The following is a 17,198-nucleotide window of genomic DNA, read 5'->3' as shown; positions in this document are numbered from 1 at the left end:
AGTTATCTGCTTTCCTAGTAGATCTATCTTCCTAATTAATGTTGAAATCACCCATGATAATTACCTCCTTGTTAAAATTACATTCAGTAAAGTCTCCAAATTTTCATAGAAACTGCAATTAGAAGAAGGGGTGTGATAAATGACAATGAGAGTAAACGGCATTTGTGGAGATAAGACCATGTTTAAACCAATGCTTTCCAATTCCATGGCAATTCACCCACTGGATTCATTACACTGAATAGTATCATTATATATATCATTATATATATATCATTATATATCATTATATATATCAGTACTCCAGCACCCCTTCGGGATCCTTTCTAAAAACATTACAACCAGGCACCTGAACTACTGCAGCAGAAACATTTTCATGATCCAAGTCTCTGATAAACAAAGGAAATCTGAATTTGAGTTTTAGTAAGAGATGATGAACTTGATCACTTTTCGGTTTAATACTTCTTATGTTTAGATGACCACCTCTCAAAATGATGTGTCATTAGCAACCCCTTGAAATAATCAATAATTATTTATTTTATGGAAAACTGTGTGTTTTATGCTCACTATTGTGACCAGTGGGATTAAATGGATTAAGCGCATCAATTTTGATAGATATTATTAATAATCAAACATTCTGAGCGATGACTCTTTGTCTCTGTTTATAATGATTTGTACATTAAAGACATTAAAGAGCAGTGCTGGTATATTACTTACTAATTGTAGTCCATTACTGATGACAGATTATTAAAACTAACGTAATCTAGGTTACTCATTTTTCTACTTTTTGGAATACTTTTAGATGACTTTTTATCTAACTTGTTTTAAACGTACCATTAAATGTATCATATTGATATAAAAAAGCAATGGGAAAGAAAATATATTGCGCTTTTTCATATTTTTCATATTAACATCATCAAATGCATTAATCATTACATTACACCAGGCTTTCCCAAACTGGGTTTAATGTAAGAACTGCAGAGGGTTTGGGAGTTGATGAAAACATAATTAATTCAATCATAAAAATTTTAAATAAAGTGAATTATTTAAACTATAAAAAATATTAATATTTTAATTTGTTTACCTGCATGTCAGTGTAATTAATAAAAATCAGAGAACTATAAACATGCAAATGTGTTGTTAAAGTATTGAAATATTAACTTCCTCCGACATATTTCAAGAAAATATGACAGCCTGTCGTACTGCAGGCCTTCAGTCCTCCTCCCTTTCGGGAGCCTGACCAGCAAAGGCTTAACTGTATGTGTCCAGTGCGAGCATACGTCCACAGAGCTGCCCTGTGGAGAAGGGCGGACCAACTGCTGATTTGCTATGGTCCCCCTAAGAGAGGTCTTCCTGCGTCCAAGCAGACCCTCAGTCGGTGGATTGTCGATGCCATTCAGATGGCCTACGAGTCCTCTGACCTCCCCTCGCCGATGGGAGTCAAGGCTCATTCCACGAGGAGTGTGGCGGCCTCCAAGGCCTTCCTCGCAGGTGTCCCAATACAGGACATCTGCAACGCTGCGGGATGGTCTACGCCCCTGACCTTTGTCAGGTTCTACGGCCTGGACATGCGGGCCACTCCAGGCTCTTCCGTCCTCTTGCCCTAGCTGTGCTCCGCATGGATACACACTGGGCAGGGATTGGTAAGTCTGGCAGCATGGATATCTCGTTCCCCAAAGCGTCTCCAGACGCAGCTCGAGTTCCTGAAGAGGAACGTCTTAGGTTACGTATGTAACCCCAGTTCCTCGAGGGAACGAGACGCTGCGTCGCGAGGCCACACTTCTGGCTTCATTCCAGAGGCTGACGCCGGTTTCACCGCACGTGCTTTTATACCAGCTGGTCATTACGTCACCTCGCCCGTGGCGTCTCGCCCATCCTTTGGACAGATTTCACTGGTATTCAGAGCCGGTTACGCTGAAGGCGTCCCCAACGCGTCTCCAGACGCAGCGCCTCGTTCCCTCGAGGAACTGGGGTTACATACGTTACCTAAGACGTTACTGTGATTTAGCAAGGCCTTTTATTATTTTTTTATTTTTATGTATCTGTTGATTTTACAGATAGCCAGATAGCCTAGCCAGTCTCCAGACCTTAATCCCATAGAAAATCTGTGGAGAGAGCTGAAGGTTCGAGTTGCCAAACGTCAGCCTCGAAACCTTGATGACTTGGAGAGGATCTGCAAAGAGGAGTGGGACCAAATCCCTCCTGAGATCTGTGCAAACCTGCTGGCCAACTACAAGAAACAAGGGTTTTGCCACCAAGTACTAAGTCATGTTTCGCAAAGGGGTCAAATACTTATGTGACTCATTAAAATGCAAATCACTTTATAACTTTTTTGAAATGCGTTTTTCTGGATTTTGTTGTTATTCTGTCTCTCACTGTTAAAATAAACCTACCATTAAAATTACAGACTGATTATTTCTTTGTCAGTAGTCAAACGTACAAAGTCAGCAGGGGATCAAATAATGTTTTCCCCCACTGTTACATGTATAGTTGATTTTTATTTTTTATATTTTTCTGTGTATACCCTTGACACTTTTGTTATGTATATGTTGTTCAAGCATTAATAAAATATAAATAAAATGTTTATTCTGATGCAAGTCTTCTTTGTGTCTTCCACTTTTCCTTGCTGAATTCAACTCTTTAATTTATTCCCTTAGACTAAAAACCCACAAAAAAGCACAAAATTGTTGATGTTTAACGAGAATGTGTTTAAAGACACGTTAACTTTATTATGATGCTTTTTTCTGTCTGTGCATTTTAACCCATGTTTATTTTGTTGATGAGCGTGGATGTTACAGTCATATTTTCTCTGATTATGTTTGTATTATGTTTTGCAATTAAAATAAAATGTTTATTCATATTTGTTGATATGCATTCATATTTATTTAGCACACACGGACAAGAGAAGGATTTGGGGATAGTTACTGAGGAATGAGTCTGGACTAAAAGCCTTTCACACTTTATAGTAAAGTAGGATACTACTGCATCAGAACAAAATATATAGCATGCACAACAGCCACGCTGTAGTAATTTGTTCCCTTAAAGCAAATAATTTTTAATTTGTGGCCACATTTTTTTTCATGTCACGCCGCAGGCTCCATATAAACGTGGCTATTACTAAAACAGAAACTAATTCTTAATTTGTGGCCATGCATATTACATTTATAATGTCATTTGCAATGTTTGCTTAGTTTTGTGTTCAAAAAAGCTTAAAAACTCTGGATTGAAATCAGTAAACAGGCAAATTTCATGAACTTTAAGGTTTTTCTTCCCTTGTTCCCCTAGACTTGTGTTTGACTAATGAAACTCTGATGTGACTGTGATAAACTCAATGAACTGCAATTCAGCTTCATTTCCCATTTCCTGTCTTTCCCATTCAAATTCCACATCAACATCCTCAGGATGTGGAAAAATGTAATTAATGAAAACACACACACACACAATTATGAAAGTGCAATATACGCTGTATGTGACTTCTGTCTGCAAAATATAAACCACTACACTTTAATTCTGGCGTGTAATAGTCACTTTAAAACCAAATACTGTGGTTGCTGCTTGAAGGTCATATAAATGTTAATAAAGTCCTGATTTAGGGTGTTAGACACGGTTTATATACACTATACTGACCTCTAGCTATTTAGATCAACTGAAGAAGCCCACTTCCTATGTAAAATTATTTCATATATAGACAAATGAGAGAAGATTATTTCATTACAGTAAAAAGTAATTTTAATAAAAATGATATGTCATATGACATTAAAACACTTTTGATATACAAACAGGTGACAAATGAATGGACAATCCACAGGGTAGCCTGACAAGCATTCTGCTGCCATGGTTTGTGTCCCTGCAAACCAATATAAAGCTGATTGATGAAGCATTGATGAAACATTTCTATCCATGGGATTGTGTCCCATTCACACAGATCACAGTCACCTGATCTGAAACCAGCAGCACTCTCCAACATCTTCATCAAAACACCAAATGAGGAAATATCTCTTGGAAGAAGTCATTCATCTCTTCAGCTCACTCTGAAAAATAAAGCTTTCAACAGGGTTTTTCCCCACAGTGATGCCACAGAAGAAACATTCTGGACCTTTCACTGATCAGTTCTTAAGAAAACCATTGTTTTCTTGCTTTAAAGAACTTTTTAATAATCTGAAGAACCTTGTGTTCACTATAAAGAAACTTTTGTGCAATGGAAAGATTTTATGAATGTTTAAGGTTCTTAAACATCCTTGTACATGCCAATAAAGCCATCCATCTATCGTTACCAATAAAGAACCTTTAATTTGAAGAAATTAGAGTCAATGCCAAAGTGCACTGAAGCTTGTTTGGTGGCAAATGGTGGCTCAACACCATAAAATACACTTTATGTTGGGTTTTCTTTGGATTTGTCACTATCATATCTTTATCATCATCTCATGTCACCGCAGCAGAGTTATCCACTCACTGGATTTGGCTGTGGATTTATATTCTATCGCCCTAAACCAAGCCTACACCTCACAGAAAACTACAGGCATTTTTATATTCTCAAAAAACTAATTCTGGATGATTTATAAGCTTGTTTCCCCATGAGTCAGTGTGCATTCAGGTTTAAGTCCCCACTGGGTTAGAAAACAAGTATCATTCATACACAACACACAGTCACTCTTCCAGCTAATTTATCATATCCAGGCCACCTAACCTGCATGTCTCTGGACCGTGGGAGTCCGGAGCACCCGGAGGAACCACACACTTACTTTGGGAGAACATGCTAACTCCTGCCAATTATCTATATGCCAGTATTTATTCTTAAAGAAATGTCTAAACAGAAAAAAAATCAAAGCATCTCAGAATCATGACAAGTGATTCTGAAATATAAAGATTGATTCAACTGATCAAGATCAGGAAAAAGGCACTTTGTAGGAACATATTCTGAACTCAGGGTACATTTACATGAAAATGATGCACTAAAAACGGAAAAGGTTTCCTTTTAGAAAAGTTGTCAAAATGTTGTCAATACGATCCACGCTCACACGAATCCGCAAAAATGACCAAAAACCCATGGCAGGCCAGTTAGGCAGTCAGAAATACTGCACATCTTTGCAATGTTTCAGAAGGTTGTTAGAGTTGTATAAATGCCCCATTACCCAATGTAATTATGTAATCAAGATGTAATTATGACACAACCCCAAGGTGGCGTTTCAAGGCACTCCAGCGGTGTTCTGACACTTCAGCAGCAGATGCAGGAGGACGTTGGATTTGATGCAGCCCTCCAGCGCACGGCACAGTTTACCCACGGTGATGCCCAGCAGGCCCTCCTTCATCTTCCAGCGCTCCAGCATCTGGTGCACCTTCTCTACCAAGCCGTCGCGGTCATAGTCGTGCTCGATGGTGTCCACGTCTATGTCGGTCAGCCCCAGTTTCCGAGCCACCTGCTTCCAGTTTCCACCCACGTTCTGACGCACCACATCCAGGTGGATCTCAGTGACCGTGTGCTCCTCTGATCATCACAACACAATCAAATGGAGAAAATCAAACACATCTGGCACAAATAAAGCAATGAGAGTTCAGTCATTTAATCAGGACTACTATAAAATGAGGGCTTTAATAAGGCGAGGCACTACAGGGAAAAAACATGCATTGGTCAATTGTGAGATTTTGGGCTCTTGGCTTTCCATAATCTGTTGTTTCAAATTAGCGTTTTATGTGTTGCTTTAATTGCACTTTATCTATTTGCATCTGTAGTTACAGTCTCTACTTCAGCAGCACTTACGCACAAAATCTTACATGTTTATTCCTATTTTCTGAAGGTTTTTAGAGAGAGATTTGTATATAATAATAATAAATCATTTGCATATATAATTAACATTTTATTCCTAAAATATTGTGATTTTTTTTCTGTTGAGAGTATTTTCTGATTAATGGAGTGATAAAAAGATAAATCCAAAATCCCCTCTGTGAAGACCTTTAATACATCAAAAAACTAAATAAAAAAAAACATAAAAATAAAAAAATCTAACAAGTTACTTAATTCAGTGTTCACATTTTTGTTCTGGAAATGTATGCAAACTAGTGCTTATTTAATTAGATAGCGGCTCACTAGGTCTGACACAGAGACAGTCTTACCGTACTTCAGCAGAAGCTCATTATATCTGGTTCTGCTGATGGATCCGGTGGATAACGAGCTGGAGGGGCTGTTATCAGACACTCGCAAATTCATGGTGTTGTAACTCCCGATTTGAATCGCACTGGCATTCGAGATGGTCACAGGCCACCCTAATGGAAAACCAAACAAATCAGGAGAAAATGTTATATTATGTACACACACACACAGATAGATAGATAGATAGATAGATAGATAGATAGATAGATAGATAGATAGATGCATGGATAGTTATAGACTATTCATGCTATGGATAGTCTATATCCATAGCATGAATATAGACTATATCTATATATAGACTATATATACCCCCCCAAATAAAACTTTCTCCGATCAGATTGTTGTTAAAGGTAGTAAGGGTAGCTTTGAAAGCATAAGAGATCTTAACAAAAATAATAGTATCCACCTTATTTTTCAAGTAAATCGTTTTCTGTGAATGTGCAAGACTTCAGGTTCATTAGTTACGGTCGGGAAATAACAAGAAGAATAACAAAGTGCAGTAAATGGCAAAACTGTTTGTACTACAAACCAGTGTGTTCATAATTAAGATAATACATTCAAATAATATGGTAAGACACACTAGTTTGCAATAACAAGCGAACGACACGAGGATGTTTACCATTCCAAATAAAAGAGATAATAGAGATAACCGAGTCCAGAGATTTAAAAAATGAAAACAGAATAAAAAGAGGTAAACACTGAAAAAGATAAAGAAATGTAGGAAGCACCACCATCTTAATGGAATTAATGCGTCCAATGAGATACATTTTTATTAGGAGACCATTTAGAAAGATCCTTCTTAATTCGTTCAAGAAGAATACCAAAATTATGTTTAAAAAGATGTTTATGCTGGCGAGTGATAGACACCAAGATAAGTACACTTATTTTTGACTATCTTCAGTGGTATGTTGGAGTACTGTAATTGCATATCTACTTTATTAATCGGAGAAAAATCACTCTTTTGCAGATTAAGTCTGTAGCCGGAGAGCTGACCAAAATTCTCAAGTAAGGTTAGAGCTGCAGGCAAAGAAGTCTGCGGGTTAGAAATAAAAAGCAATAGATCATCTGCATATAGAGTTACTTTATGCACGGCCTCACCACGTGTAATTCCAGACACTCACGTAGAGCAATCGCTAAAGGCTCAATAGCAAGGGCCAATAATAATGGGCTCAACGGGCAGCCCTGCCGGGTTCCGCGATGCAAGTTAAAAGGTTGAGAAGATAGACCATTGGTCAGGACTACAGTGGAGAGAGCGCTATAAAGTAATTTAATCCAAGAGAGAAAGACCAGACCAAATCCAAATTTTTCCAAAACTAAAAGACACTCCCACTCCACCCTGTCGAACGCCTTCTCTGCGTCCAAAGAGACGACGCATTCTGGAACGGACTGATGCTGAAAGTAAACGGTGAATATTAAAAAAAGACTGATGATTCTTTATAAACCCAGTTTGATCAGGAGCGATGATGGTAGGGAGAACATCTTCAAGCCTTGAGGCAAGCACCTTCGCTAAAATTTTCACATCACAGTTAAGCAAAGAAATGGGCCTATATGAAGCACAATCCAAAGGGTCCGTAGCCATTTACCGGTGAAAACGAACTATAACCGCTTTCGGCTTCCCTCCCTGCTTTGGCTTTCATTCTGAAATTGCGTTGTGGAAGGTCGAATTACGTTAGCTCTTCTGCACATTAGCTTTATCATAGATTTTGAGTAATAACAGCCCCGTTTAGACGGATCTGCTGTTTGTGAGACAGGGTCATTTTTCACCCCTCTTCAGGAATAACTGCAGGTGATATTATGCTATATTTTTCATTGAAATTTAGTTCTGGAATATTAACTCAAGTATATTTTTGTATATATATATATATTTTGACAAATATATTCCCCACCTCTTGTAATGTGGTTTCAAATAATTTATATGAAATTGAAAAAAATAAAAATAAATACTAAGATACTGTATGTGTGTGTGTGTGCTCTTTACAGCTCATTCAAGTGCTCCAGACTGGTTTTTGATCATACTTCATCCTTCAATGTTCTGCTTTAAAAGTAAGATTAAATAGAGTTTTGAACTTGATTTAGCCAACTATTTTGTCAAAAACTGACAATGATCCACACTACAGCTTTTACATGGAATAAATGTGCAATGTCAAAAGATTCATATCAATAGAGAATAGGAATGTGTTGCCACAATGGCAATGCATTCTGGGAATTTAGGACACAGGCGCTACAGCAGAGACTGGATAGTATTGAATGTAGACGTTGTATGTTATTTCATGTTCATATTATTTTAATTAAGATTGCGTTGGAGTGGTTAAGGCTTACTGTATCATCAATTGCCATAGCCCTTCTCACAGCCGAATGCTATCCATGATAGAAAGCTGAAAAAGCAGAGGTATTTCATGCAGACATAGTCAAGGGCTATGGCAGTTAATGATACAGTAAGAGCTAATCATTCCAACGTGATCTGTTGAGTCATATAAACATACATTATTATAAAAATGTCTACATTTTACTGATAAAATACTGATTTCATTGTATTGCATAATGATAAAACTTGAACTGAATTGTTGGATTATGATACCACTGTTTTCTCCAGAGCTGCTTTATTACTGAATCGACTTTGTTTCATAATGTTTTAATTGTATTAAATCAACATCAAGCTGACACAAAGTGAATAATTAAACTTTTGTATGCTATAAAATTCCTTATAGCTGAATTGAGCTAATTCATTCGTAAAGATGAACTTTACCAAGATATCGAACTGAATTCTATTTTTAAGTTTTTCATTAAATAAAACAATGTTTTGTACAATTTGTGGTTGCATTTTATTTTTTATTTATCTTCATGTAATACTTACATTTTATATAGTGTTTCATTGTTATTGGCCAAGAAAAGTTTAGATTTTTTTTTACGATTTTCTGGTTTATTAATATTAATAAAGGGAGACATATGGGATATTTAAGCTTTTATAGAGCAACTAGTCTACATAATGTTTGTCAGCTCTGTTTGAGGTATTTCCATAGCTAGTTTTGGCCAGATTACCCATTTTAAATAAGGTATAAACCCACTTAATGAACAGATCCAGTTCGGATCCGGGCCGGATGAACCGCTTTATTAACGGTTTATCCATTCGCATCCAGAACCGGAAGCCAAAATAATATTTTTTTGGCCATTTTTGAGACCTCCTTCTTGAATCAGGCGTATATTTTTACTGTGCAAATAAATGCAGAATATAAAACATGAGAATATATTACAGATCCCAATTTGAACACTGTGTGTGAATGTTATAATACATGTATTAATAGAGCTGTTGTAATTATTATTATCTTACTTTTTTATTTTGTTTTACAGAACAACAGTAAAATTATGATACCAACATTTATGAATGTTGATGGAGTTGCTGCTTTTTCTCAGCTTTTATTTTGGCAGAAACCCGCATCAGTGCTTCTTTTTGTTGACAACATATTTATAAATGATTCTCATTATGAATTTGGGAAGATGTTTGTCGCACGTATCACATTGTCACATGCCTTTAAAAAAAATTAATAAAAATGTGACTGACGAGTAACAGTGTTTCAGCGCAGATTTTCCTCATGCTTTGGACTTTGAACCCTGGCGCCGCGAGCTCATGCAGCGCTATTTGAATGCATGCAATGTGTGCGTATATTAGAAAACATGACGTTCCACAGTTTATTTACTAATTGTTTGAGGCAGTAACCAGCAACAACCACCCTCTCTCTTCTCATCGGAGACATGAGATGCAGCTCTAAGCAGTCTCTCGATGGCGGTGCTTCATGCTTGTAATGATTTTTGCGTCTTTCTCTGACAGTTTTAAATACTTTCACACCGCAGACACGTTTGCTGCATTAGTGCACACATCTATTTGTTTGAGTCATTGTTCGGTACAAATTATTTGGTCTTTTCGCTTATTATTTTGCTATTTTGAGCCGAATAATTTCGGTTGCTGAAGATTCAGTGCATCCCTAATGAAAACAGCTCTTATTGGGGGATTTATCTATTGAAATCTGGCAACCGCAACCATGAAAGCTTGTAGAGGCCTGCTACCAATGCAAGACAATGCAAATGCCAAACTAACATGAAACGTTATTAGGACGAATAACCAGCAGGCAAATATCACAGATGATTATGCTTAATGAATTGAGAAATTGTGATTACAGTTAAAATATGATTCATTGTGCAGCCCTTTCTATTCACTATCCTTTTAGAGCTGCTGATTCTGTTGAAAACTGATGCTATTTTCCTGTTTATCACTGTCTGTGAAGCTGCTTTGACACAATCTGTATTGTATAAAGCACTGCAGAAATGACTTGTTAGTTGTGAATTGTTAACTGTACCCGAGTCAGATGGAGGACATACGACAGGTGATAAACGCAGGCCAGGGTGTGAATCCAGCATATAAGACTCCGCTGCACGAGATTCACCATCTGGACAGGACTTGATGCGATTGTACGACGGATGATGAGGATGCTGGAGTCTGTTGTAGTCAGAAGAAGGCATTGAGAGCTGACTCGCCAACTCTGGCCTGTGCAATCCGTCAAATGAGCCTGCAGGCCTCAGCTGGAGCTCCTCGTCTGGGTTTGGGTTAGCGGCGGGTTTAGTCCAAGACTTCACAGAAGAAGCCTCTCCGGCCCACCTGCTGCTGGCTGGCTGCTGCGGGAGCGGATTATAAACGCTGGCGTCCGGCTGATCCACTATACGACTGCCGTATTTGTGGTAGTTGTACTCTTGAGCCAGTTTGAGCTCCAGATTGGGAGAGCTGGGAGGTGCGGCGTCGACCTGCAGTAGAGACTCTTCAGGGGTCATGAAGCTGAGGTCTTCAATGCTAGCCTCCACCGGGCCGATGTCTGAGCTCCTCAAGGGCCCTGGAGAGTCTCTGGAACACGGCGAAGGGTCTGCGGACACAACAAGAACAGTCAGCATTGCATTTACAAGCATCTGATATGCCATAGTTCAATTAGGACATTTAAGTAATTTTTATAAACATGCCCTAGAAAAAAGCATTACTGGTGTGCATCTTAAGTCAAAGCAAATGCACTGACATGTTTTAAGACCAGCAACTTTCTTTCAGTTGAAACAGCTCAGATTTATATTTTAGTCTAGGACCAGGCTTAAGCCTTGTCTGTGAAACCAGGGGTAAGAATGTAAAAATGACCAGTTTTCTCATGGTTCTTAGAAAGCTAAAGGTTACAAAAATATTTCTTAAAATCTTCATCAAGTACAAATAACATTCTAAGAATGTTTCCTCAAAAATAAACTTTCCTCTCTAATTCGGCACAAATTCAACTGTTTTCACATGTTTTGGGTGATTGATGTTAACTGCATTATATACTTTGGTTTTGGAAAATAAGTAGCAACATGTTTCATATGATTAAAAAGCATGGCTGATATTGCAGAAAATATGGTATATATTTGATGCACAGTAAGTGGTCTTAAGTGAAATCAGGGAACCAACTGGACCTTATTTACACACGGCACTGCTCCACTGATAATGTGCTGGTTACTCCACTGCACACCTCAGATCACTTCCTCCTTACTCTTAACCTCAACATGATTCCTGACACATCACATATCCCTCCACATGTCAATTTTCGACGTAACTTGCGTTCACTCTCACCCTCCCGGCTATCTGCTATGGTTTCATCTTCGCTTCCTCCCCATAAACAGTTATCCTCTCTTGATGCTAACAGTGCTACTGATACTTTCTGTTCCACTCTGACGTCTTGTTTAGATACTTTCTGCCCCTTTTCATCCAAGCCAGCCCGTAGTACCCCTTCTGCCCCTTGGCTATCTGATGTTCTCCAAAAACATCGTTCTAAACTCAGGGCTGCAGAAAGGGTATGGCGCAAATCACAAAATCCTACTGACCTTAATTTATATCGATCACTCTTCTCTGACTTCTCTGCTAATGTTTCCACTGCTAAAAGGACATACTATCATGACAAAATTAACAACTCACCTAACTCTCGCATGCTATTTAAAACATTTTCCTCCCTCCTTTGTCCTCCTCCTCCCCCTCCTTCATCATCTCTAACAGCTGATGACTTTGCCACATTCTTCATTAATAAAATTACAAACCTCACTGCACAATTTTCCACACCACAATCTATCAAACATATCTTACCAGCAAACATACACTCGTTCACATCCTTCTCTCCACTCTCTGAGGCAGAAGTCTCTAAACTCATCCTTTCCAGTCATCCTACTACCTGTCCGCTTGATCCTATTCCATCTCATCTCCTTCAAGCCATTTCACCTGCAGTCGTACCTGCACTCACTCACATCGTTAACACATCCCTTCACACTGGAATTTTTCCCTCTGCATTTAAACAGGCTCGTATAACTCCACTTCTTAAAAAACCCACTCTTAACCCAACTCTTTTTGGGAACTATAGACCGGTTTCCCTTCTTCCTTTCATTGCAAAAACACTTGAACGAGTTGTGTTCAACCAAGTCTCTGTCTTTCTCACACAGAACAACCTCCTGGACAGTAACCAATCTGGCTTCAGTAGTGGACATTCGACCGAAACTGCCTTGCTTTCTGTTGTTGAAGCCCTAAGACTTGCAAGAGCGGCTGACAAATCTTCATTACTCATCTTGCTAGATTTGTCTGCTGCTTTTGATACAGTCAACCATCAGATCCTCTTGTCAACCCTATTGAGAAAGGGCTTCTCAGGAACCGCACTCCAGTGGTTTGAGTCTTACCTCTCTGATAGGTCCTTCAAAGTATCTTGGAGAGGTGAGGTATCCAAGTCGCAACATCTAGCTACTGGGGTGCCTCAGGGCTCAGTTCTTGGACCACTTCTCTTTTCTGTCTACATGGCATCACTAGGTTCTGTCATTCAGAAACATGGCTTTTCATATCACTGCTATGCTGATGACACTCAACTCTACCTCTCATTCCATCCTGATGATCCGACGATAGCTGCTCGCATCTCAGCGTGTCTATCAGACATTTCTTGCTGGATGATGGACCATCACCTTCAACTCAACCTAGCTAAGACAGAACTGCTTGTAATTTCAGCTAACCCATCGCTTCATCACAATCTCAGCTTCCAGTTAGGCTCATCTACCATAACTCCTTCAAAAACAGCCAGAAACCTTGGAGTTGTGATTGATGATAAGCTGAATTTCTCAGACCACATTGTTAAAACTGCCCGGTCCTGCAGATTTGCATTATATAATATTAAGAAGATCAGGCCCTTTCTCTCGGAACATGCAACGCAACTCCTTGTTCAGGCTCTTGTTCTGTCCAGACTTGACTATTGCAATGCTCTCTTGGCAGGTCTTCCAGCCAATTCTATTAAACCTCTACAATTAATCCAAAATGCCGCTGCAAGATTAATCTTTAATGAGCCGAAAAGAACGCACGTCACGCCTCTGTTCATCAATTTGCACTGGCTACCAATAGCTGCTCGCATTAAATTCAAGGCATTAATGTTTGCCTACAGAACCACCACTGGCTCTGCACCCCTTTACCTAAATTCTTTACTTCAGACTTATGTGCCCTCTAGAAGCTTGCGTTCTTCAAGTGAACAACGAATTATTGTACCATCCCAAAAACACAGAAAAACACTTTCAAGGACTTTTTCATTAACTGTTCCCATCTGGTGGAATGACCTGCCCAACTCGATCCGAGCAGCCGAATCCTTACCCATCTTCAAGAAACGGCTAAAAACTCATCTGTTCCATCTTTACTTGACCCTCTAACTCTAGCACTATCTATTCTAATTGTATTTTATCTATGTCTTTTTATTAAAAAATAACAACAATAATAATAATAATTATCTGTACTGCGTTAGGCTAACCAAGACTTGTAATAGCACTTGCACGTTGTTGCTCTTTTGTTGGTTTTGATTGCTTCTTATGTCCTCATTTGTAAGTCGCTTTGGATAAAAGCGTCTGCTAAATGACTAAATAAATAAATAAAATAAATAAAAAGTGAAATATACATAAAATATATAACACAATATACACAAAAAAAGGCACTCGATGTTAAATGGATGCTGAGCCCTGACTGGATAAACCAGCACACCTTCAGCAGTGAGTGAGTCTGTTGTGAGGGACTTCATCTTTTCTACCAGCTCCTCTGGGCCCTCATACGTTCTCTGTGCAAAAGAAAACAATGCAATGAAATAATCCTAGAAAAACTGTAAAGTACAAGTAATCTCTAGGTTAAATAACAGAGTTATTTAACAATTGTGTATGTGTGCAGTCAGTGATTTGCTGTGAAAGTGAATAAAGCTTCAATTGTGATCCTCATATACAGTGATCATGACACGTCATAATAAATCATACATGTAAGAAATCACACAGAGTGAGTAAATCATGACACACTTTTCATTTTTGGGTGAACTATTCCTTTAAGAGGCAAAGAAAACTATAATGCAGGAACACATAGGACTGTCATGATTATGAAAATTAATGAAGAATGATGCTTTGTTTTGTTCATGTCAGATGCAGTGTAAGTTTAAAACAGTGACAACCTCTTGTGTCATGCACAGTAATCGGATCAAATTAGCTTAATCAGTTAAACCTAATTAATGTAATCCAATAAAAACAGCAATATATGAAATGTGAAATGTGGCAGCATGTCTAAGAATCAGTGAATCAATGTTTGGACATCCGAACACTTACAGATTCACCGGACACACGAGCTGAGAAAGAAAATAACTTCTCACCATCAGACTCTCCAAATCCGCTTTTACATTTGCTGCCAGCTTCTCCTGGTAAAAAGGTAAGATAATTTCAAAGCTATCTGTAAAAAACAGAAAACAAATAAATAAACAAATAGATAAAAAGTTTAGTAGCTTACGTAGTTCAAATAAAGAAAAAAAAATGAGTCCAAAGAGAAAGTAATCCAGGACTAAAATCAATAGTCAAATGAGAGAATAACCTGGCTTTGGCAAGCAAATAAAGTTAAGTTACACCCCTTTATACCAAGAGCAATAATTCTGTGCCTCATAATCTGTTACTAATATACTCAACTGATTCAAAACAATGCATCTCAATTAATCCCATAAACTGTATCAGTATGTTTTTAGGATGCTATGTCAAGTAAAAGTAGATTTTACCGCATTCTGTTCCATTCATAATCAACTAAATGAATATTCTCTGCTAAACACGTCTGGTAGGGAAGATGCGTTCTCATTGGCAGGCGTGACAAAACATTCCTTTTGTATCCAGGATGAACCTTCAAGGCTTCTACCTTTAAACGTGGGCCGGTGCCGAGGGTCTTCCTTCCAGCAGGTCTTCATGAGCTCTATGATGTCTTGAGGGGTGTCTGGTGGGATCAGAGCTTCGTCGGGACGCTCACCCTGACACACACAGTGGCAGATCTGATCTTCACTCCTGGCATCTGGAAAAAATATATATATATTAATTCACACTTTCTGGGTACTAAACCTTGGTCTTGAGTTTTATACACTGCAAATATGAAATTAGGTCAAATATTAAAGAGCATTTGCATGCAATTAGGGCTGGGTGATAAAACGGTAATTATTGCGATATAATTGATAAAATCAAATGTTTTTGCAACTTTTCAGACTACCTTAGCAACTTTTCTTTCCAAAAGCACCTAGCAACAAATTTATTTAGCAACTTTTAGCAACTTTCGTTAAGTGACTCAAATGATAAAAAGGCACACATTTTCCATCTAAATTACACAAAAAGAGGAAACCAAAGCTGCTTCGCAGTACACACATCACGTGAACTGAGTTAGCTGCTATTTGCAATTATTCAGTTTAATAATAATCAAAAGAAGTAGAAATCATGATGATGATCAAAATACAATTGTGTGGCCTCATTAAAATGTGTCATATCAGGGCCTTCATTGAGAAAGAAGAACTGTGCTGTTTAAACTGACAGCAATAATGATTTAAAAAAAAAAAATATATATATATATATATATATATATTTTTTTTTTTTTTAATATTTATATTATAATTAATTTTATTATTTCAGTCTGTTCCTTACAAAAAGCTATATATGAAGTGTTTATTTGCAAAACAGATAATTTAGTTATTATTGAGTTGTATTGTAACTCAGCCGCCCAGGGTCACATTGCAGCGTGGAATAGTTAATCATGCGGTTGTGAAGCGAGACTCACTCTCATAGGGCTCGCGGCCGGTCAGGACGACCCAGACGACGATGGCGAAGCTGTAGACGTCAGATTTCTCAGTGGAGCGGTTGTTGATGCTCTTCAGGTGCTCAGGAGCCATGTAGCACAGAGTGCCTGCGGCGCGCGCACACAACTTCTTGCCCGTATGACTCTGTCTACGAGACTCCTCTTTAGTCAGCTTGCTCCACATCTGAGACGTGGCCAGACCGAGATCTGCGATCTGATGCAGAGCAAACAAAACACAGCTCAGAGTGTGCATGAAAATCCTTCACGCCAGATGTATTTTTATAGCGCTTTTCAAAGCAGCTTTGATTAATGCTAATGTTTGTAATATGTGTCCCTGCAGCACAAAAGCAGTCATCAGTAGCACAGGTATATTTGTAGCAATAGCCAACAATACAATGTATGGGTCAAAATTATACATTTCTCTTTTATGACAAAAATCATTAAATTTCCTACTGTAAATATATCAAAACTTCATTTTTGATTAGTAATATGCATTGCTAAGAACTTCATTTGAACAACTTTAAAGGAGATTTTCTCAATATTTAGATTTTTTTGCTCCCTCAGATTCCAGATTTTCAAATAGTTGTATCTCAGACAAATATTGTCCTATCATAACAAACCATACATCAATGGAAAGCGTATTTATTCGGCTTTCAGATGTATAAATGATGTATAAATCTCAATTTTGAAAAACTGACCCTTATGACTGGTTTTGTGGTCCACATATCTTAATGCCTTACAGTTGCATTTAGCAGATTAGAGCTGTCCGATAATAGAGGTTATATTTTGGAACAATACAAGCAATCAAGCAGCTAACATTTGCTATATAATATCACAATAAATTATTATACTGGATGCATGTGGATAAAGTTATATGTGCTATATATCCAACTTTATATATAGAGTTGTGCG

General features: G+C 38.0%; 1 protein-coding gene across 1 annotated transcript in view; it reads right to left on the bottom strand.

The window, feature by feature from the left end:
* Positions 1-3,706: 3,706 nt before the first annotated feature.
* LOC306846176 (receptor-interacting serine/threonine-protein kinase 1-like) overlaps positions 3,707-17,198 on the bottom strand; it is a 17,501-nt gene continuing 4,009 nt past the window's right edge. The window contains exons 5-11 of the mRNA XM_079379325.1: positions 16,269-16,500; positions 15,369-15,518; positions 14,842-14,918; positions 14,196-14,268; positions 10,498-11,055; positions 6,109-6,258; positions 3,707-5,482 (exon numbers count right to left, since the gene is read on the bottom strand). Of these exons, the coding sequence (XP_079235451.1) occupies positions 5,184-5,482; positions 6,109-6,258; positions 10,498-11,055; positions 14,196-14,268; positions 14,842-14,918; positions 15,369-15,518; positions 16,269-16,500 (1,539 nt within the window). The 3' untranslated portion in view covers positions 3,707-5,183. The remainder of the gene's footprint in view (positions 5,483-6,108; positions 6,259-10,497; positions 11,056-14,195; positions 14,269-14,841; positions 14,919-15,368; positions 15,519-16,268; positions 16,501-17,198) is intronic.

The sequence above is a fragment of the Barbus barbus genome (genome assembly GCF_936440315.1).
Source record: "Barbus barbus genome assembly, chromosome: 26".
Lineage (NCBI taxonomy): Eukaryota > Metazoa > Chordata > Actinopteri > Cypriniformes > Cyprinidae > Barbus > Barbus barbus.
The sequence above is the reverse complement of the archived record's forward strand: the minus strand, read 5'-3'. Positions and strand labels throughout refer to the sequence as shown.